This window comes from Hyla sarda, chromosome 13, assembly GCF_029499605.1.
Source record: "Hyla sarda isolate aHylSar1 chromosome 13, aHylSar1.hap1, whole genome shotgun sequence".
Classification (NCBI taxonomy): domain Eukaryota; kingdom Metazoa; phylum Chordata; class Amphibia; order Anura; family Hylidae; genus Hyla; species Hyla sarda.
Genome location: NC_079201.1, coordinates 42035340 through 42058060, shown reverse-complemented (window position 1 = coordinate 42058060; position 22721 = coordinate 42035340). Strand labels below are relative to the sequence as shown.

Genomic DNA, 22721 nt, shown 5'->3' with positions numbered 1-22721 from the left:
AGGGACATTTATCAATGTTTGCTTATGTATTCCTTTTTTTAGTAATTTTTTCCTTACTTTTTTTTTTGCTTATGTGCGACGTATTTATCAACTGCTTTCAGCCTGTTGATAATTTTCTTTCACGTAAGCAATTTTTCCTTTTTTACTTAGGTAGTAGCTTTTTCTGCTCCATGTTTGAGCTGGAGTAAATTTAGTAAATTTTTAACGCTGTTGCGACTTTTTTTTTTGCGCAGTTGCGACTGTCGCAGTTAATAAATACCTGACTACCCGTAGTCCATTTTAAAATTATTACTACATAATAAATTTTAGGAAAACTTGCTTTTCTCGCTTTCCAGTCAAAATGTCGCACAAAAAAGCGTGTAGTCGCAGTTGCGACAATTTTGCGACAATTATAGTAAAGAAAACCTGACTAAACTCGTTGATAAATGTCCATAATTGTGTATGTGAATCACTATATAATTTATTTGGAATGTCCATTTTCCTTATAAGCAGAGAGTTTCAAAGTTAAACAAAATGCTAAATTTTCACATTTTTCATCAAATTTTGGAATTTATCACCATGAAATGATGCAAGTATCGACACAATTTTACCACTAACAAAGTAGAATATGTCACGAAAAAACTATCTCAGAATCAGAATGAAAGGTAAAAGCATCCCAGAGTTATTAATGTTTAAAGTGACAGTGGTAAGATTTGCGTCCTTAAGGGTTTAAACAACACAGAAATAATATCAAATGAAAAGTCAGCATCCGGACATTCGCAATCAAATCACCATATGCCCCATTGATCACATCCCCACATACAAAAACGACAGGTTCTCGCCCTAAAAAAAATTACAAATGTACTGGATTTACCGCCTAGGAAGACTCCAACGGCACGATTTAAATGAAGCCACAGAACTCATTATGTAACCAATAAATCTCCCACTGCCAACAAAACACATTTTCTAAAATAAAAAATAAAACCAGCAATCAACCTCCCATTTTCCTCCCAAGAAAATGTATTCACAATCCATATACCAGATCAATCCGCCAGTACAACACTGGCCCCTACTGATCATTTTAAATCACTACAACCCTATCATACCTAAACCTGCCTTGTATTACCTTGGAACCACACACATTCTCCTGTTAACCACAATCTTATGAATAACTTCCAACCGACAATCATATTTAACTAAACATTCTAATTTAACCACAAATGTTCTAATGTAACCACAAAGTTTATTATTTACTTCCCTACTAGCCATTATGCTCTTAACCCATTGACCTCAGTCTAGGGCTGGGCGGTATGACCAAATATGTGTATCACGGTATTTTTTTAACTTACAGCGGTTCCACGGTATAACGGTATTTTCACCCCCCCCCCCCAAATCATGTGACCCGCCAGCGCTGTTCTGCCCCCCCCCCCCCAAATCATGTGACCCGCGCGCGGTATTCGCCCCCCCCCCCCCCCATAATCATGTGACCCGCCAGCACTGTTCTGCTCCCCCCAATTAATGATCAGCCCAGCGGGGTACTACTCACATATGTCACCTTCAAGCACTGCCCTCCTCCTCTTTGTTGGGGGGCGCCAGCGATGGAACTCACTGTACGCCAGTGGTCTCCAACCTGCGGACCTCCAGCTGTTGCAAAACTACAACTCCCAGCTATGAGTTTTATTTTATGAGGGCATGCTATGAGTTTTAGTTTTGCAACAGCTGGAGGTCCACAGGTTGGAGACCACTGTTGTACGCTGTATACCTATGCCCGGGCTGCAAAAGATACAGAAAATAAACTTTAACTTACCTACGTCGGCCACACGCTGTTCCTTGGGACTTTAACGTCGGACAGCCGTCAGCCTATCACCGGCCGCAGCGATGTCTTGCCCCGGCCAGTGATAGGCTGAGCCCACTGTCATGTAAGAAGCTGGCCAGTGCTACTTACATGACAGTGGGCTCAGCCTATCACTGGCCGGGGCGGGACATCGCTCCGGCCAGTGATAGGCTGACGGCTGTCCGACGTTCCCGTCCCCAGCGTGTGGCCGATGTAGGTGAGTTACAGTTTATTTTCTTTATCTTTTGCAGCCCGGGCATAGGGATACAGCATACAGCAGTGGTCTCAAACCTGCGGACCTCCAGCTGTTGCAAAACTACAACTCCCAGCATGCCCGGACAGCCGTTGGCTGTCCGGGCATGCTGGGAGTTGTAGTTTTGCAACATCTGGAGGTCTGCAGGTTGGAGACCACTGGCGTACAGTAGAGAGTTCCAGCGCCCGGCGGCCCCCAACAAAGAGGAGGGGGCAGTGCTTGCGGGTGACATATGTGAGTAGTACCCCGCTGGTCTGATCATTAATTGGGGGGGCAGAACAGTGCTGGCGGGTAACAAAGGATTAGTTCCCCGATGTGGGGACAGCGCTGCGCTGGGCTGATAATACATTCCCAAGGGGGAGGGGCCCAACCGGTATTGTGGTATGGGGGAAAATTCATATCGTGCAGCCCAAAAAATTCAGTATTCGGTATGAACCGGTATACCGCTCAGCCCTACCTCAGCCTCACACTCACAACCCATTTCAAACTCTGTTTTCCCCTGGTCTCCCATCCAAGCTGCAGCCAGAACTAAAGCTGCTTAGCTTAAAGCGTACCTGTCAGATCCAACAAAAAAAATAAATTTTGTTTAAATATATCACTCAGTACCTAATCCTGACCATGTACATCCAATTTTTATGTGTCTAGCACCTTTTTTATTGTATTTTTTTAATTACACTTTTAATTTAGCTCACTAGTCTGAATTCCTCTCAAAGGGAGGGGGCGTGGCCTCACGGTGCAGGTCTCTGCCCCCTCCCTCAGTATGCTGTCAATAAAGGAAGTGTGTCCATGAAATAGGTGATGATGCATGGACAGGAGTAGTATATGTCCAAGCAGACGGGGCGGGGGGGGGGGGGGGGGGGTTAGTTGTTTGACAGGCTTTTTCAGTAGTGAAAATTTTCTAATAAAAGCAATTGTAAAACCTATTGGTTTTGCATGCTTTACAACATATCAAAAGTTTTTGTATCTGACAGTGCCCATTTAAATACAAACTCAGCCAGCCCTGCCATAGACCCTAACGGGTCTATTGATTTCAGTAGGGAAAATTTCTGTATGTTATAGCTAAACCCTGTAAAAGCCCATAGCAAATTATACTGAGGTCACGGGGGACTGACGTGCCAACACTGTATAAATACTTTCACCTCACACTAAATAAACGGACCTGACGAAGAGAGGTTTCCCCTCTTGTCCTTCACATCCCGAATCTTGTCCGTGTATATTGCTGGTACATTGGAAATAAAAAGTTAACACAGTATTCCTGCGAAAATTGCCTTTTTCATCCCGGTGAGGTGCTGCACAACCAGTCGGATTTTGGGTGCGTCCTCTGCCACAGATGCCCGCAACCCACTCCAGCCTGCATCCTGACCGCCTGTTAGCGGTTCAGACAATCAGCAGCTCCCGGAACCTCGGCGCATCTGCCTGCATCCCGACCGTCAGCCAGCGGTACTAACATCTAGCAGCTCCTGGAACCTCGCCGCACATCCAGCATCCCGATCACCTGCGGCGGTGCCGACAGCAACCGCACACCAGTTTCGAGCGCATCCTAGAGTTGTGCCCGTACTGTAGCACAACTTCAAAAGGTGAGCAGCAATTCTTTCTTCCTTTTTGCAATCATCCTCGTTTTACAAAGGTAACAGCACTATTAAGGGCGCCACCTCTGCATTTTCTATTTTACATACCCCTCTCACATGTATGTATGGTTGACATGTTACTGTGCCTTTAAAATTGTGAGCAGAAAACCCCATGTGACTATGTGAGCCAATGAGACCCCAAAAATCTTCTCTGTATGGTGAGGTGCAAGGGAGAAGTTAGTTCCCTCTAGTGTGAGTACACAGTTTACCCAGAATGTGCTCCTGAGCAACAGCCAAGCTAAGGTGTGCTGTGTTGTGTGTCCTAAGCAAAGGGCCTACTTCAGTCCACTACTGGTCATCCTACAATTATCACTCATGTGGAAGATTCATGCCCCTGCAGAATAGCCTAAAGTGCCTTGGAAGGACCCTAGCCACCAGAACCACAAATTCTACAATTCCGTCTGGTGAAAAGCACCCTAAGACTCAGAATGGCAACAAGGCTCACAAGGGGTAGGCTGCGCTCTCACACTAAGGCCAGCTGTTTGTGTTATACCAACTTCATAAGCTCAGTAAAAGCAGTTAACCGTAGCCTGACATCGGTGTGTTTATTTGTTCATCGTGTCTGGCCCACGATGCGCCAAGTGATCAAGGTGCATCTTACTTACACCCAGTGGCCACCACAATCAGAATGAACGTACTGTGCAAAAAATAAAAAATAAATTGAGCCATGTCCCCAAAATGATTGTAAAAATTTTCATATTCATATTGATGAGTGAAATGGTAAAATTTTTACAGAATGTTATTTTTTATACATATATTTTTATTATAGAGATTTGGTCAAAAACAAAATACAGTGATTGAGCTTAAATCATGGGCTTCCTACCTTGGCTCCCAGGCGATCCAGCAAAAACAGAAAAACAGCAAGAGATCTCAGATTGCTAGCTATCAGGTAACTTCAGTGCCCTCAGAGTACTTCTAAGGGATTCAACGTTATACCACATGGTATGCTGGAAGGGGCGAACAATTTCAGCAATACAATGAGAGTCAGAGCCATTTATGAAAGAACCTCTTTGTACCAGAGTCCCTATGTCTTTCAGCATCCAATCTGTCTACCTCAGAAAGGTTTTCAAATGAGCCACCAGCATTGGCAAATCTGGAGTTACCGCGTCCAACCACCTGCCAAAGAGACATCTCAGCACTACCAGAAGTACAACATAGATAAACTGCCGGGATCCTCTACTCTCCGCCCCCCCACCTCCCCCCCTCCCCGACTCCTCCTCAGGTGAGCGTAGCTGAGGAAACAGAAAGGATAGGTGCGTAATCGGAAGCGAGCTTTCCAATTATCTCAAATGTAGGTCCTCACCAATTGGCAGTGGTCAGGCGTGTGAGAGCACTCCTAGACAACATGGTATAAATTTGTTAGTGAGGCTTGACACTTAGGCAGCTAGTGATCCTATCAGGGAATGATGGCGATGGAAGAACATTAAAACCATTTAAAGCTGCACGAGCCAATTTGAAGTAGGTCTCCACCTCTCATAGTGGCGGTAATGTCAGCATCCTCTATTCACCTCTCCCAGGTTTTAAATAGCTTCTTATGATGGATTTAAAAAAAAAAAACTGTTATGGAACCCCAGGTAGAGCAATGAAACTGAGACCCTCCTTGGTTCTGTGCCTATTATGTCATCTAGTGAGTGTGTTGTTGCCTCCCTCGTGAGATCCCTAGGTCTTGCTGAGCAAAGTCTGAATGAGCTGAGAAAGTCCGAATGAGCTAAATATCTTCCCCAGGTTAAGCCACCTATGATCCTCCCTATGCATAAGACCCAACTCCACCATACTTTTACCCTTACTGCCCCAGAGATACAACCAGGAGGAGGACCATATCTGCGGAAACTTTGAATGGACAAGCAAAGGCTTCCTCTTGGAGAGAAGGAAGCGAAGGCCAAAAGCCTTCCGCACCTCCTTCCAAAACTTGAGCAGTATGTAAGTAAGGGACATAGTTAATGGAGTTAAGCGTGTCGGGCGCTTTCCCAATGCGCACTCCTAGGTAGGTGATGAAGGCGTTAGCTACTGCCACTACTAGGTCACTGGCGCCGGTCAGCCACCTTGCAGGGGCATTCCCCAGGGGCAGTAGCATGCTCTTAGATGCGTTAACCTTATAGCCCGTGAAAGTCACGACATAAGATAGAAAGTCTATAAACTTGGGCAACGACTTCCTTGGATTGCTAAGATAAAGGAGAACATCGCCAACAAACATGCATAGTTTAATCTCCTGAAGATCCACCTTAATGCCCCTATACACATTAGTAGTGACAAGAGTAGGCCCCAGAGGTTCGATCGCCAGAGCAAACAGTAAATCGCAAAACCAAAGGCGACAGGGGATATCCCTTGCGCGGGCCTTTTGCTAAGGTGAGGGGCAGGGAGAGAATACTTGGAGTATACACCCTGGCAGTGAGATCCCGTGATTCCAAATTTGCTCTGCACCAGTCCCACTGTACATTTTCAAATGCTTTCTCCGCGTCAAGCGTGAGCAGCGCTGGGTGAGAATCAGGCCAGGGCTGGCGCTGGACAGTATCTATAGCCGCCAGGGCTTTACGGATGTTCATAACCGCTGAATGATTCTTAAAAAAAAAAAAACACCTGATGATCCCCTATGAGGGTGGGCAGAAACTTGACCAACTGATCAGCTAGGATTTTGGATAGCAAATTCACATCCTGGTTAATCAGAAAAATGGGTTGATATGAGCCAGGATCCAAGGGATCTTTTCCCAGCTTGGGAAGTATTTTTATATATGCCGTTTTGGCCAAGGATGATAAAACCCCTGTCTGCAAGACTTTGTTAAAATAATTTGTTAAGGTGGGGACAATCTGCTCTATTAGGGGTTTATAAAATTCACAAGTATAGCTATCCGGTCCTGGCACCCTACCGTTCACTAGGGATCTAATCGTTACAGTCACTTCCTCCTTCGTTATTGCTGTGTTCAGTTCCTGACTCTGTTCCTTCAACAATGTCGGCAAAGAAAAGTCTTTCAAAAATTTTGTGGTTGAATAAAGCTCAGCATAGTAGAAACCCAATACAGAATTAAAGGGTGTGAGTCGTTCCTAATTTGGTCCTGAGAATCTCGTAAAGCCAAAACATGTGCAGGCTGATATGCATCTCTCGCCCCCGTGCCAGGAAACGCCTGGCCATATTGCCATATCTAAACAGGTCAGCTTCAAAATATGACTTGTAAATAAGTTCCCTCCTGTCCAACTAGAGCTCGTAGGATGCCCTCGCTTCTTGCCAGTTAAGTTTATGGGATGGAGTGGAGGAGTCACCAAAGCGAGAATAAGCTTCTGATAAGGCTGCACTAGCCGCTGCATGACCCTGCATAGTCTTGCGCTTAAGTGTGCTTCTATCAGCCAGGATCTTACCCCGTAGGACTGTCTTTGCTGTTTCCCAGTATAGTGTAGGGTTCCCTTGTGTGCTGCATTGTCAGTTTCAAATTCCAGCCACCACCCCCTTATGACTCAAAAAAGACTTGTACTTTGTCAGGTAGGACAGGAAGCTCAAAAAAGAAGTCAGAGCCCCTGGGACAAGACGGCAGGTGCTCCGGGACAATCGGCGAATAGTCCGAAATGACTAGATCCTGAATGTCTACTGCGTGCAAATGACTGCACAGCAGTGGACTGACCATGAAATAGTCTATGTGAGAACAGGAGCCATGAGAGTGTGAGAAGTGTGTGTACTCACGGGTATACGGGTGGAGGTGAGGTCAAGCGTCCTGCAAACCTGTCAGTGTTAGGAAAGGGGGGAGTAATTTATTACTCTGGCGGGTGACCAATGGTGGCGTAGAGGAATTTTTACAGTCCACAAGGGGATCTAAAACAGAGCTCAGATCCCCAGCTAGAATTGTCAGCGGCTCAGCAGTGCGTTGAATCCTGTCTGCTAGTGAAGTGAAAAAAGAATTATTATCGCCGTTCGGTACATAAACATTATATATATTATAACCATTGCCATTATGTTCCAACTGGATATGAGACAGATGCCCTTCTGAATCCCGTTCATGAGAGAGTAGGTGGAAGGGAAAAGATTTGTGAATTAGCGTCAGCACTCCAGATTTACCATCTATTGTCGTTGAGCCAAAAACTTTACCCACTCACGACTTCTGCATTCTCTGAAAGTCTGCTTCTGTAAGATGTGTCTCCTGTAGGAGAACTGTGTCAGAGCGTAGACGTTTCAAAAAAAAATGCAGAATTTTCATCCGTTTCTGGGGGCGTGCAACCCCTTAACATTCCATGAGATTACTTTACACATAACACTAGAACTCCTAAGGGAACAAAAGGGACATAGAAAGGTAAATCAGAGACAAAAAGACAGGAGGACCAACAGGAGCTCCAACAGGACTGACACTCAGAACAGATCTATTAGATACACCAGCACAAAAAAAAAGAAAGGCAAAAACAAATAATTGCAAAGGAACCATAAACAGAACCAAAAAACTAAACAATGAAACCCTGAAAAAACGCAGTGCCCAGAGTGGAATAGAGCAACCACCAATTGGGTAAAGGACCTCACTTTTTTTGGGCACATGTGGAGACAGGAACGTCACCCTCGACACCCCTTTGTAAATTAAGACATTGCCGCCTTGGGCAGTGGTGACTGCTGAACTACAGGGTCCCCATGACCTGAGAGTATAAGAGGAAGGGCAGAAAAAGAAGGACAACCAGACACCATTGAAATTCTGGAAAAGTGGTAATTTCCCACCCCCCTAACAAACCAATGAATTTGGTAATAAGAGAGACATCCCCGAGTAAAACAGTAATAACATTTAACACAACACCCCGGCAACAGTAGCAACTAAACACTTATGAATCAACAAAGATCTCCCTGCCCAGGACTGTCCCACCAACCCCATCTCACAAAGGAAAAGGGATAGGGCTAATCACCATGACAACCCAGAAAACCTGTGACAAGATATTTCAGCTCCTCTCCTGATGCAGTAAAATCAGTCCCACCAGAAATCTGGATCCCCGGCAAGAGAAAAAAAGAACAATAGAAAAGCAAGAGAATAAGGCTACTTCTGCTCCTGTTGCGTCTCTCCGCTGATTCCCAGAATTTTCCGGTATCACCCTCTCTAAGCCTAGAGTTCTGATGTTGTGACCCCTTTCTCAATTAGCGAACTATGCCATGGGGGCCTCCAGGGAGTGGGCGGAAGAGCTGGGCAAAGAAGCAGAAGCAGGGCACCGAATGCACCCTTTATCCCACTGGGCAGAAAGAAGGGAAACTTGTGGTTCAGAGGTCTCCCTTGCTCTCTATCCCCTTGGGGCGATTTATGCAGGTATAATGGTGGGAAACTTGTGAGCCAGTAGCAGCGCTATTCCTGCAGCGCTAGGATCTGCCCGATAGTGATATGTGGTGTGAGCTCCTGTTAATGGAACAGTCTCTGCTCCTGCCTTCAGATTGTCTGGGGCTGTACCACGGGTAAAATAAACAAAAAGGCGCAAATAGGGTATAGTCCTGCGTCAAGACAAAACTTTAGCATATGAAGGTCACCCAGCATATAAATCAAATAAATAATAAACACCTAGTAATGTGTTTAGGGGTGTGCCGAAAACTTAACTTTTACTTATTTATAGATAAAATACAAAACATAAATCGTGTATTTATGAACATAGATTACCATTGCCAATAAAATTGCAAGGGATTCTAGCTGTATGGTGGATAGCTCAGGAGGGCTCTGCTTGGCCTTGCCAGCCCAACCGTATCTCCTACACAACAAATCTCCCAACCAAATGAAGACAGCCGACGAGTTTCTACCAGCACTCAGGCTGGTGTCATCAGGGAGGTAACATCATTGGTCAAAACATATATAATGTATAAACAGTGTATTACTATATAGATCCAGGTACGGGGTTGCTGCAAAGAAAAGGCTGACACTAACTGTTGTAACATAGGGATTCATATAATTAGCCTGTAAAAAAAAATGCAGCTCTATCCCTATAGGTCCCTATAGGTATATGGTTCCCCAGGATCTCCAGTTCAAGTTCACTGTTTCCACGGTATAGACGGGGTAATGCAGAACCTGCTGTGGCACAGGGAGCAAGCATCTTGCTGAAACAAGCGAGTAGAGCGGAGATTCTCCGGCTCCCTGCACCACAGCAGGTTCTGCATTATCCCGTCTGTACCATGGAAACAGTGAACTTGAACTGGAGATACCACAGCAAGTAGAAAGAAGTCAGCAGAATTAGAAGGGAGAGCCCAAAGCCCCCGAGGACATTAGAGAAGTAAAGGCTGAGGGAGAGTATCTGGTAAGGGGAGAGCCACACCAAGTGCCCCACACATTATGAAATTTGTCAGGGCATTTCCTATGTTTAAAAACTAGCTGTTCATAGGGAAGAATAGCATTTACTAACCGCTTTCATAGCCAGGAATAGCGACTCACGTAAGAATATTCTCAAATGGTGTTGCCATGTCTCCTCAGAGAGCAAACCAAAGAGACGAACCAGGGGATCCAGCGGGACTGGGAGGGAAATAAGTGAGGTCAAGAAATCTACAATACAGTGATCCCCCGACCTACGATGGCCCCGACATATGATCAAATCGACATACGATGGCCTCTCAGAGGCCATCGCATGTCGATGTCAGCATACGATGCTTTTTTATGTCGGGGCCATCGCATTAAGTGCTATCCGGCAGCTCAAAATGCTTAAGCTGATGCCGGATAGCAGCTTAATGTCCCCTGTGTGGTGCGGTAAGTATTACTTACCCCTCCATGATGCTCCGGGGTGCCCTCCGGGTCCAGCGCTGGTCTTCCGGTGTCTTCTCGGCCCTCTCCGATGACGTCAATACGCTGCTGCGCACGTCATCAAATAGGAATGGCGTACGCAGCGGCGTAATGACGTCGCTACGCAGGCCCAGTAAGGCCTTGCGGAAGAAAGCAGAGGACCGGAGAAGACAGCGGAGAGCCCAGCGGAGGCCCGGGGACACCATCTCGAGCGGCGGGGACAGGTGAGTACAGCTTCCTATACATTGCACGAATCCCTCAACATACGATGGATTCGACAAACGATGGCTCGTTTGGAACGAATTACCATCGTATGTTGAGGGACCACTGTACTCTGCCAAAATGCCTGAAGGGAGGGACACTGCCACATCATATGCCAGAAATCAGCTCCAGGAGAGTGACACCTGGCAGGCATCGGAAGGCACGCGCCCCATCCTATAAAGTCGCACCGGAGTGAGATAGCAATGATGAGTAATGTATAGTTGAATCAGTTTATGGTTAGTCGCCGGAGAGACCATCAAATGAGAAGGCAGCATCTCTGACCAATCCTCCACTGTGAGCGGAGGGACGCATGCCTTCCAATAAGCCTCCACCAGGTCATCAGTATAGGCAATTTTAGCTCTAGTGAGGTGAGTGTACAGTAAAGAGTATAAACCCCTTGGCCCCTGGGACCGGAGGACCCCTATGAGGGGATAGGCAGAAATGGGAGACCTTGGTGAGGGGAACTGGGCGACCTTGGTGAGGGGAACTGGGCAGAAAGGGCGTGACGGAGCTGCAAATACCGGTAAAAACCCTCCCGGGGGATCCCAAAGTCAGACTGGAGCTGCACAAATGACTTCAAAATGTCCTGTTGAAACATGTCACCCAACTGAGTCACCCCGTGCGCTACCCAAAAAGGGGGGTCTAGGGAGTCCGTCAAGTGAGGAAAATGGGGATTACCCCAGAGGGGAAGGTCATCTTTGATGTCAGTAAAGGAGGTATACAACTGTGACTGACGACACACTAGCAATGCCAATTTATAGAGAGGAAGGAGCTTCATAGTGTGGGGGAGAGCACCTTCCAAGAAGGCACACCGAGAGGTGAGCCCTAAAAAGGAGGCAAGGTGAAGTTCCCCATGAGGTGGGGAGTCAGGGAGGACAGACCGGCAAAGTAATATCCCTTAAAGTCTGGCAGGGCAGTCCCCCCCAAATCCTTAGGGCGCTGTAAAGTGAGTTTCAATTTGGATCTGCCAGCACCCCAAATAAAGGTCGGGAGGAGAGAGTCCAGGGATTTAAAAAAAGCTCATAGGGACTGGGTTAGAAGAGTGTTCCAAAACATAAAGGAGTTTAGGAAGGACAATCATCTTCACTAGGTTAATCCTACCAGGGACAGCTAAGGGCGATTTCCTCCTTTTTTAATCATGTATTTTTTAACCTTGTGATTTGTGTTCAATAAAGATTTATATTTTATATACTACCATTTTGAGTATCTCCGCTTTTTGTATTAAGTCCAGTAGTTACAAAGTTATGGCCCCACAATTTTTTTCATTGCTAAAGCGCTTTTGTGTGCAACTGAGGCCTGTCTTGCCGAGCTTCCCTGCCTCTTCTATATGTTTTGCAATGGCCAAACCTGATATAAATATATGTTGTGCAATGGCCAAACCTGATATAAATATTTTTTTTTCACTCACATTCTTGCGACATGAAAGCCTGTGCCTTCATGAGTTCTATGCTATTATAGCAGAGTGAGGGCGCAGATCCCTCACTACACCCGAGGGTGCAGCCCCTGAGCAAGGGTTTGAATACTTTTACATTTTTCCTTTACAAAAAATATCAAAAATTTCCAACATTCTGTTTTCATGTTTTTATTTAGGGTTATCATATGCAATGTACAATGCATTCAGAAATTTTTCTGACCCTTTCGCTTTTTTGTTATGCTTAGGTCTAAAATAAAATTTAAAAATTCTAGTGTTCCCCCCATCATTCTGCACTCAAAGGGGGAAAACTTGATTTTTTTTTTCATTTTAGCACATTTTAGCGGAAACATAACAAAAAGAGAAAAAAACTTTCTGTATGCATTGTACATATTTCTAAAAGTTGCGACCACATAAGTTAATGCTTGCTCTGGGATAGTATCAACAGACTAACAACTGCAGCTCAGAAATCAAGACAACGCATACAAATCAAGAAGTACATTACAAAGTGCCATTAGATATTATAGATCATCGTAACGTATACATACTTGTATAATATACACATTTACCTGACCACCTGTGTCTTGGCTGAAGCTCACATTAGACCCTGATGCATGTTTGTTCCGAGGCTTTCTCTGTGTATCAAATGGCCTTGTGTGATCATTTTGACGCTCAATACTATCCTGCTCATTCACTATCTGTAAGTTATTAGTCTCTGCTAATAGTGCTACCATCTCTTGAGGCTGTGGAGAAAATATATAGGAAAGAAAATTGAGCATAGTTAATGAGAAATACACAAAAAAGCTACAAAATAAAGAGTCACCTCATCATCCATATCAGTCTGGCAGTAAGAACGTAGGGATAACTGCTCAGTGATGTCATCATTTCTTTCAGTGGCCTGATCTACCCTTCCACTAAAAAACAGAACCGTCTCTGGGCTAGGATTTGGCCAGGAAAGGACTCCTTGTTTATCCACACAACAAATTACCTAAAAAAAAGACCATAATATTTATTTTGTAAAAAGGATTCCTAATGCATGTTTTCCTAAAATATCAATTAAAGCGGCTATTTGATCTTTAAAAACTGATGTCCAGTCAAATCAATAATAAATTGGTGGGGGTCAGACAACTGGCACCCCCACTATCAGATGTTTAAAGAAACTTTTGGAAGAGGCTCAGCCTCTGTTTACTGATTCAGTCCATCGCATGCTCTTCTTCGAAAGGAGAGAGGCCCCACAACAAACCAAATCCTTTGCCTCTGACCAAAATCTCCTGCAAAGTTCCAGGTATAATGTCCCTTTTCGCCTAAGCTACTAAGGGACCGGAAGGGCTCCTGACGTAAAACTAGGCATTAGCCTGGATGTCCACCAAGGAACCATTAAAACCGGTTGGTACCCCTGCTAAAGCAGGGATAGTCGGGCATAGGCAGGGAGGTGAGGAACCTGATGGCCACACACACCTCCCCTGGATCGGCAGAAAGGATACCCAGAAGGCCTACTGCACACTGACCAAATTCTAGTGAAGGAACAAAAAACACAAAAATTGGACACAGTGACAAATAAGTGGCTGTACGTTGTGAAGTACAGCCCAGACATCTGACCAGATGTAAAAGGTGAGTGGCCAATAGATTGAGAGAAAAAGTGCATTCTATGGGCGATCTTTCATGTGGGGTCGCTATTACCAAGTAAATAACGGCAACCGTTAAGGACCATTCCCAGGGCACTTCTGCAACTCTGCCCCTACTCTATTTGGACCTTAGCACCAGATTTAGAAGAAATAAGTTGCTTCAGGGTCTGCCGCAAGACCATTACAGCTAAGCCTGGTACACCTGCCCCATTTTGTGTGGTTCTCTGTACTTTAGCAGCAGTGATAAAAGGAACCACAGCATCGCCCATTTCATTTGATTTGGACAATGCTGCAGTTCTTTGCTACTAAAAGAATGGAGATTTCACAATGGGCATCAGAAAAAAAATAAAGAAGTCTCTTCAAAATGCTGATTGGCAGGGGTGCCAGGTCACAGACCCTTATTAATCTGATACTATTTAACACATTTTAAGAGGTTTGATACTGCATATTAATACCAGTAACCCTGTATATTGTTTTGCTAAATGCTATCCACACTTTCATCCATTTCCAAATCCCATTAATACAGTGTCCATATTAGGACATCATCAGGCGTCAGCCAAATAGCCATCTCCCCTCCTCCTCAGCCAAATCTTTCTCCTCCTTCAGACATAAAAAAAATCCTCCCACATTCGTACACCTTCAGCTTAACCTCCCTCATCCCTCAGACAAACCTCCGTCACACCTCAGACAAACCTCCGTCACACCTAAGACAAACCTCCATCACACCTCAGACAAACCTCAGACAAACCTCAGACAAACCTCAGACAAACCTCAGACAAACCTCAGACAAACCTCAGACAAACCCCCATCATACCTCAGATCTCTGCCAAACCTCCGTCATACCTCAGACCTCTGCCAAACCTCCATCATACCTCATACAAACCTCCGTCACACCTCAGACAAACCTCCCTCAGCTCTCAGCCAAACCTCTGTCACATCTCAGACAAACCTCCAGGAAGTCTTACACGTCAATCGAACAGCCGTTGATGTAAAATTTTCCTTGATTATTTTCTTTATGTATTGAAATATTTATTTATTGTATGTGGGCGAGGCATCAATATGGGTGTGGCTTACACATGGGGGGTGCATGGGGGGGCCCCATGTTCCTCTATTGCCCGGGGGCCCAATGAGTATGAAGCGAGGTCAGGAGCTGAGCTCGCATCATACCCATGGCTAATGCTGGACATGACTATTCCGGCCGATGTCCAGCATTAACCCTTTAGACGCTGTGATCAAAGTTGCCAGTAGCTCAGGGTAACTGATTGGGACCATCGCGGGGAAATCGCGATGTCTCGATCAGCAGTACAGACGGAGGGAAGTCTCTTACCTCCTTCCCTGCCATCCGAGCGGTGCTCCAAAGCTACAGCCAGCCATTGCAGGCTGTAGCAATCAAGCAATGATTACACTGATCACTGCTCTCCTATGGAGAAGCATTGATCAGTGTATGCAACATGAAGATTGCATGTAATAGTCTCCAATGGGGACTAAGGAATGTTAACAAAAGTGTTAAAGTTAATATGAATTAACCCCTTCCCTAATAAAAGTTTGAATAACCCCCATTTTTAACCCCTTCCCGCCCCAGGACGTATGCATACATCCAAGTTGCTAGCTAGTTAGCATAACTGGACGTATGTATACATCCAAGTGATCTCCTGCTCAGCACGATGCACTTCAGGAGATCGCCGGCGGGACCTGGCTGTCAATCACAGCTGCGGTCCCGCCGCAGCTGCCGAGACTGGGATTGCCCCGGTCTCGGCAGCATTAACCCCATAGGTGCCGTGATCAGTTCTGATTACGGAATCTATGGGGTTGACAGGGGGTGGGGGCTCCCCCTGTCCACCAACGGCGATCCAGCAATGTGATTCCGGGATCCCGTTGGTTGCCATGGCAGCAGGAGGCCAGCTGATGGCCTCCTGTATGCCTAGTACGACAGCCTGTGAGCCAAAGCCTGTCCAGCCAAGTCCAAACAGGTATTGCCACGTCAGTAATGACTTGTACAATAAATTGATAATTGTAGCAATCCAACATGGTGAACGTCGTAAAAAAAAAACAACAAATACCAAACTTTAACTTTGGTCCAAAACCAAATACAAAAAGGTTATGGCTGTCAGAACATAACACAAAAAAGGGGAAAATTATTTTTTTAAGAAAAGGGAAAAAGAACATAAAACTATATAAATTGGGTATCACCATAATCGTACCGACCCACAGACTGAAAATAATATACCGTATTTACTTTTAAAACTTAAATGTAAGGCAAAAAGTCTGCCTGCGTGTTATACGCCGATAAGTCTTCTGGTCACTGATTTAAAGCGGCCGCAGCAGCATCTGCTTGTTAAGTATTAACAACACGGCCGCGGCCACTTTAAATCAGTGACCAGCGGCGTCTTCTCCCTGCACTGTCACTTGTTTTCTCCCGCACTATCCACAGGTACTGGTGTGGTGGATAGTGCGGGAGACGCTGATTAAAATGAGCCCTACCTTGTCCGGATCTGCCCTACCTTTTAATCAGCATCTCCCGCACTATCCACCAGTTCCTGTGGATAGTGTGGGAGAAAACAAGCGAGTTTCACTTTTCATTTTCCCTACCTCCCCCTCCCTCATCATTCCCCCTTTCCCTGCTTTTTATAGTTTTGTTTACTTTCCTTACCTGTCTGCGCTTCGGCAGGTCAGGCGGCGGGTCTTGCGGGGTCAGTGAAGCAGATGAGTTACGTCCTCTGCTGGCTTCTTTGTGCGGCATCGCTTAATTTCCTGTAGTCGCCGCCAAAAAGTGACATCCGTGATGCCGTGCAGAGGAGCCGGGAGAGGACATAACTCATCTGCTTCACTGACCCCGCAAGACAGCTGAAGCGCTTACAAGTAAGGAAAGGGGAAGAGTGGTCTTCAACCTGCAGACCTCCAGATGTTGCAAAACTACAACTCCCAGCATGCCTGGACAGCAGTTGGCTGTCCGGGCATGCTGGGAGTTGTAGTTTTGCAACATCTGGAGGTCCGCAGGTTGAAGACCACTGGATGCCATAGGAGGAACATGATGGGGGGGATGATGGGGGGGGGGAGGAATGATGGGGGGGGATGATGAGACGGGGAAATGATGAGGGGGGGGATGATGGGGGGATGAGACAGGGGGAAATGATGATGGGGGGGATGAGAAAGGGGGAAATGATGATGGGGGGGATGAGACAGGGGGAAATGATGATGGGGGGGATGAGACAGGGGGAAATGATGATGGGGGGATGAGACAGGGGGAAATGATGATGGGGGATGATGGGGGGGATGAGACGGGGAAATGATGAGGGGGGAAATGAGGTGGGGAATGAGGTGGGGATGATGAGACAGGGTGGGGGGGGATGAGGAAGAGGGACATTATGAGACAGGGTGGGGGGATGATGAGGGGGAATGATGGGGGACATGATGAGACAGGGTGGGGGAATGATGAGGGGGAATGATGGGGGACATGATGAGACAGGGTGGGGGGATGATGAGGGGGGAATGATGAGACATGGGGAGATGATGAGACATGGGGAGATGATGAGACATGGGGGGATTGTGAGACATGGGGAGATGATGAGACATGGGGGGTGGCGATGAGAGGGGTAAATGTGGCACGGGGACTGAAAAGAGAAGGAATGATGTGGCACTGGAGGGGACGGGACCAAACTGAGGGACCCCGGTGATTAGGCATCTTATCCCCTATCCTTTGGATAGGGGATAAGATGTCTAAGCGCTGGAGTACCCCCTTAAGGACATGCACAATTCTTGATTTTGGTAATTTTAAATGTTTACACCATTGACCCTGCGGTTTAATTAACATTATATTTTCATAGTTCGGATATTTACGCACGCGTCGATTCCCCATATGTTAATATTTATTTTTGTTTACATAATGTTATTTTCACCCCTTAAGGACGCCGCCTGTTTTTACCTTAAAGGGGTACTCCGCCCCTAGCATCTTATCCTTTGGATAGGGGACAAGATGTCAGATCGAGGGGGTCCCGCCGCTGGGTTCCCCGGGGCTCTCCGCTGCAGCGCCCCGCTATCATTACTGCACAGAGCAAACTCGCTCTGTGCGTAATGACCAGCAATACAGGGGCCGGAGCATTGTGACTTCATGGCTTCGCCCCCTCAATACAAGTCTATGGGAGGGGCTGCCACTCCCCCTCTTATTGATTTGAATTGCAGGGCGGGCCGTGTCATCACAAGGTGGCAGAGCCGTGACGTCACGATGCTCCGGCCCCTGTATCGCCGGTCATTACGCACAGAGCGAGTTTGCTCTGTGCAGTAATGATAGAGGGGCGCTGCAGCGGAGAGCCCCGGGGTACCCAGCGGCGGGACCCCATCGCTCTGACATCTTATCCCCTATCCTTTGGATAGGGGATAAGATGCTAGGGGCGGAGTACCCCTTTAAGGTAAAAACAGGCGGCGTCCTTAAGGGGTTAAAATAACATTATGTAAACAAAAATAAATATTAACATATGGGGAATCGACGCGTGCGTAAATATCCGAACTATGAAAATATAATGTTAATTAAACCGCACGGTCAATGGGGTAAATTTTTGAAATTACCAAAATCAAGAATTGCGTATGTCCTTAAGGGGTTAATGGTTTACGTGCTGCTTCCTAGCCTGTTCTGTGTTGCAGTACACTGTAAGTCTGTGCTATAATGTTTGATTGCCAATAAAAAAAATTTGCATTAGAAAAATAAAAAGGCGAAACGCTGACTGCTTCTCTGCCTTTTGGCTAAGATAAAGTGCAGTATCTGTTCTGTTAGTTGGTGCTGTAGGGGACCACTAAGGGTATGTTCACACTACGTAATGTGAACGGACTCTCCCCTCACTGAATTCCATCTGGCGACCGCCTGCAAAATACTTCGGTGGTAGGACAGTGCAGCACTGCGCCATCCCCATTGATGGCTATACAGTGCTCACAGACTTCCGTGCAAAGAATGAACATGTTCTTTCTTTGCACGGATCAATTTCAGCAGCGGAATTGTCCGCCGCTGAAATTCAGGAGTGTGTACGGGTCCGCAGAAGATCCATTTACACTGATGTTATTGTTCACTGTGCGTTATTCAGCTTGTGGAATTCTGCAGGAATTACATAGTGTGAACATACCCTATGGCAGAATGGAGAACTACTCAGAGTGGTACAGGTACAGGGGCATTTTCGGGATGGCCCAACAGCTACCCTGAAGCGACCTGGCCCTCTAGATGTGGCCAAAAGAGCCGAGGTGCAAAAAAGCCCTGGGAGTGGTGACCCTCAGGTGGCATGTTAATGAGCTGCTTTGCATATTCTTCTTCCCAGAAATCCTAGTGACGTGCTTAATGGTTTAAAACTTTCCACACACCATGCTCACGTCAAGAAAAACAGAAACCTTTTTCTACAAAGAAACATTTAACACAGACAGAGCCAATAGTATCTTGGAAATGTAACTCACCGTGACCGATCCCAGACCATGCAACAAACGAGAAGTATATGCCAAAGTCTCACAGTCCCCCCTAACAACACTCAGGAACTGAGAACACACAGAACGCAGCATTTCCTATTAAAAAGATCAAAATACATGTTTTCTTGTTTTCAAAATAACACATTAAAAAACAGAGTGAAGCAGAAGTTTCCCTTCTGTAAATCAGTTACTCCTCTAGAGGCAAACCTGTGTTGATGCAACTTCTGTATAACTGCTAAGAGTATCCTCAGAGAACTTAGCCACCTAGGGAAAAAAATAAATAAATAAATATGTAATGTGAATAAATACCAGTACAAAGATAGCTGTAAATAGAACAAAGTGGACATCCAAAGGGAATCTCTAATTTACTACTGCAAAAAAATTTTTGTGGAAGTATTTTACAATATTTGCAACCATTAAAGGAGTACTCCGGCGCGCACTTTTTTCCATTTATCCCGTCCGGGCTGCAAAATAAAAGAAAACACACTTTCTCTTACCTGCCAACGAGCCCCCGGAGCTCCGGTACAGGTGTTCGGTCCCCGTGCTGTATTCTTCTTACTTCCTGTTAGCCCGGCAAGTCACACGGAGCTTCAGCCTATCACCGGCCGAGGTGGGACATCTCAGCGGCCGGTGATAGGCTGAAGCTCCGTGTGACGTGCCGGGCTAACAGGAAGTAAGAAGAATACAGCCCGGGGACCGAACGCCAGTACCGGAGTGTACCAGAGCTCCGGGGGCTCTTTGGCAGGTAAGAGAAAGTGTGTTTTCTTTTATTTTGCAGCCCGGACGGAATAAAAGGAAAAAGGTGCGCACCGGAGTACTCCTTTAAAAAATTTATTGGCTAAACATATGAGGCAGTGGTATGTAGTCAATTACCAAGTCAAATGAAAAAAAAATCCTTTAAACTTTAATACCCAACTTTTATAGGGAATAATTGAAAGGAGTCTCACCAGGGAAGTTGGGTAGTTTCTGCTCATTTGTGCCAGTACACGAGCTTCACAAAGTGCTGTCACCAAAATCCACATAACAGGGAATAGAAGAGGAAGAACTGGCAGTAAAGCATTCACCTATATGTTAAGAAGAAGTGTTGACTGTTCTAAATCAGTGTGCATCAATTAAGAAAAAACAGCCATTCAAACATAACTTTACACTTATGATCTAGTCATGTACATTAGATACTGCATACAGGGGACAGTGTGGCTGTCCTCCAACGTAAGAAACCTAAATATACAAGGACTGGGAATGGTATTTGATTTTAACATGCTTTGTTCAACTTAACAGATAATCGCTTCATGTATATTATAAAAAAAAAATGGGAGTGCGCTCCATAGCGTAAAACCACCTATAGGTAAACCAGCAATGTAACTCGGAACTCTTACCATAGGAGGTTGTGTGAGCTCACACACAACAATGGTCAGCGTGAATGAGCAGAGGGGCCCGATCTGCAGCCTCCCCAACCATACAGACAATTGCAGATGAGCAAAAAAGACAAAAAGGAGCGCTCCATGGTGCAATAAATAACATATGTGGGAACGCTAATAATGATAGAGCGCTTACCAATGTAAGTTGTGCAAATGCCAGCACAACTTGGATGATAGCATGAAGCAGATCCCTCTGCTGCCACTCCACAATAAAAGCAATTAAAAAACCAACGACCTCCAGACCAGTGGATAGTAGGGCGCTGAGGGACCAGGCAACAGTTGAAGCAATCAGCTTTATTCCCAACATGCAATGCGTTTCGCTAGCGCGAAACGCGTTGCATGTTGGGAATAAAGCTGATTGCTTCAACTGTTGCCTGGTCCCTCAGCGCCCTACTATTCACTGGTCTGGAGGTCGTTGGTTTTTTAATTGCAGATGAGGACTTCCAAGGAAGAGGTGGGTTTCAGCGGCGTTGACCAGGGATTGGCACGTCAGGTGGATTGAATGAATTTATTGGAAAGAGAATGTAACGCGTTTCACTGCGCTTGCGCGGTTTCATCAGGTATGACAAAGATGATAAGAAGAATCTTATATACTAGATGATAACACTTTCATAGCATTTGTTATTTCTTAAATATCTAAGATAATATTGATAATATAATTGTCATTCAGATTATTCCTCACTCGCATGGACATCCATGCATAAAGCGTATCCCCATGCAAATAAATATACAGAAATACAGAAAGTACAAAATACATAAAGTATAAATTAAAAATATATATAAAATCTCAAAATTACAATAACAGCGTTGTATATACACACACATCTCTGTTAAATGCCAAAAATGTGTAGCAGACGCGCACATATGTACGCATGAGTAAATATAATAGTGTATGGTATCAAATATTTCTTATATATATATAGTATCGAATATTTTTATATTTATATCTAATGGAAATCAACCTATATCAATAGTTCAGCCATTTGATAAAGTCTTATATTACATTTTTAGATCACACTACAACTGTAAGTGTGTACAAATATGCGTGTCGGCACACACATAAATTAAGCATAAAAATATTAATATAAAAAAATCTTACATAAAATATCTCTCTCTTTAAATAAGAGTCAATAAAATATAAGAACAAAACCAATGTATGACATTTAAGCAAAAAAGAAATAAAAATAATAATAAAACGAAAATAAAATTAAAAAAACTGCATGATCAAATATAAAAAAAAATCGCTGCATGTGAACAGCGGACCAGTATCGGGTTCAACGTACATTTTCAATAATTTCACTAAGTCCCTGAGGGATCAACATGGCTAATTTGTGAATTCAAAGAGATTCCCGATTAATTAAAGTAGGGATGTCCCGATACCATTTTTTAAAGACCGAGAACCGATACTTTAATTCTAGTACTCGCCGATACCAAGTATGAGTACTTTAATTTTAAAAGGAATCTGACACCAAGGTGACGCGGTTTCTCGCACTGCTTACCATGCTGATATGTGGGTTCCTTGTTGTGTACAATGGAGGCGGCTGCTGTAGTATGATCCAAGATTTCTCTCTTCTCCATTGGACAGAACAGGGAATTTGCATTGGCGTCGACCGATGTCTCCGGAGCGATTGCGCTGATGTTCACATGGTAAGCAGCGGTAGAAACCGGGTCACTTGGACTACCTACCTATAAATTCAAGTAAGTGCAGGTGACTCTGCTGTAAGATTGCTTTTAATAGTAGGTAGTATCCCCTTGTAGGTAGTATAGATAGTTGCAGACATTAGTAGCAGCCCCCCCCCCTTGTAGACAGTGCCACCACATAAACAGCAGCCCCCCCTTGTAGACAGTGCGTCCTTGTAAACAGCAGGCTCCTACTTGTAGACAGTGCCCCCTTGTAAACAGCAACCCCCTCCCCCCTTGTAAACAGCAGGCCCCTCCTAGTAGACAGTGCCCCCTTGTAAACAGCAGGCTCCTCCCCATAAAGACAGTGCCCCCTTGTAAACAGCAGCCCCCCCCCTTGTAGACAGTGCCCCCTTGTAAACAGCAGGCTCCTCCTAGTAGACAGTGCCCCCTTGTAAACAGCAGCCCCCCCCCTCGTAGACAGTGCCCCCTTGTACATTTTGACAGCCGCACTGCAGCAGGTATCGGGGACATTAAATGAGTCCC

At 45.3% G+C, this 22721-nt stretch overlaps 1 protein-coding gene and 1 pseudogene across 3 annotated transcripts in view; one reads left to right on the top strand and one right to left on the bottom strand.

The window, feature by feature from the left end:
• The window catches only part of TMEM94 (transmembrane protein 94), a 413777-nt gene that overhangs the window by 224379 nt on the left and 166677 nt on the right, over window positions 1–22721 (bottom strand). For all 3 annotated transcript variants that reach the window (XM_056550488.1, XM_056550490.1, XM_056550491.1), the window contains 5 exons: window positions 20085–20201; window positions 19345–19401; window positions 19129–19233; window positions 12894–13058; window positions 12640–12813 (listed from right to left, as the gene is read on the bottom strand). In XM_056550488.1, coding sequence (XP_056406463.1) covers window positions 12640–12813; window positions 12894–13058; window positions 19129–19233; window positions 19345–19401; window positions 20085–20201 — 618 coding nt within the window. The remainder of the gene's footprint in view (window positions 1–12639; window positions 12814–12893; window positions 13059–19128; window positions 19234–19344; window positions 19402–20084; window positions 20202–22721) is intronic.
• On the top strand, window positions 18413–18523 carry LOC130297825 (U2 spliceosomal RNA; annotated as a pseudogene).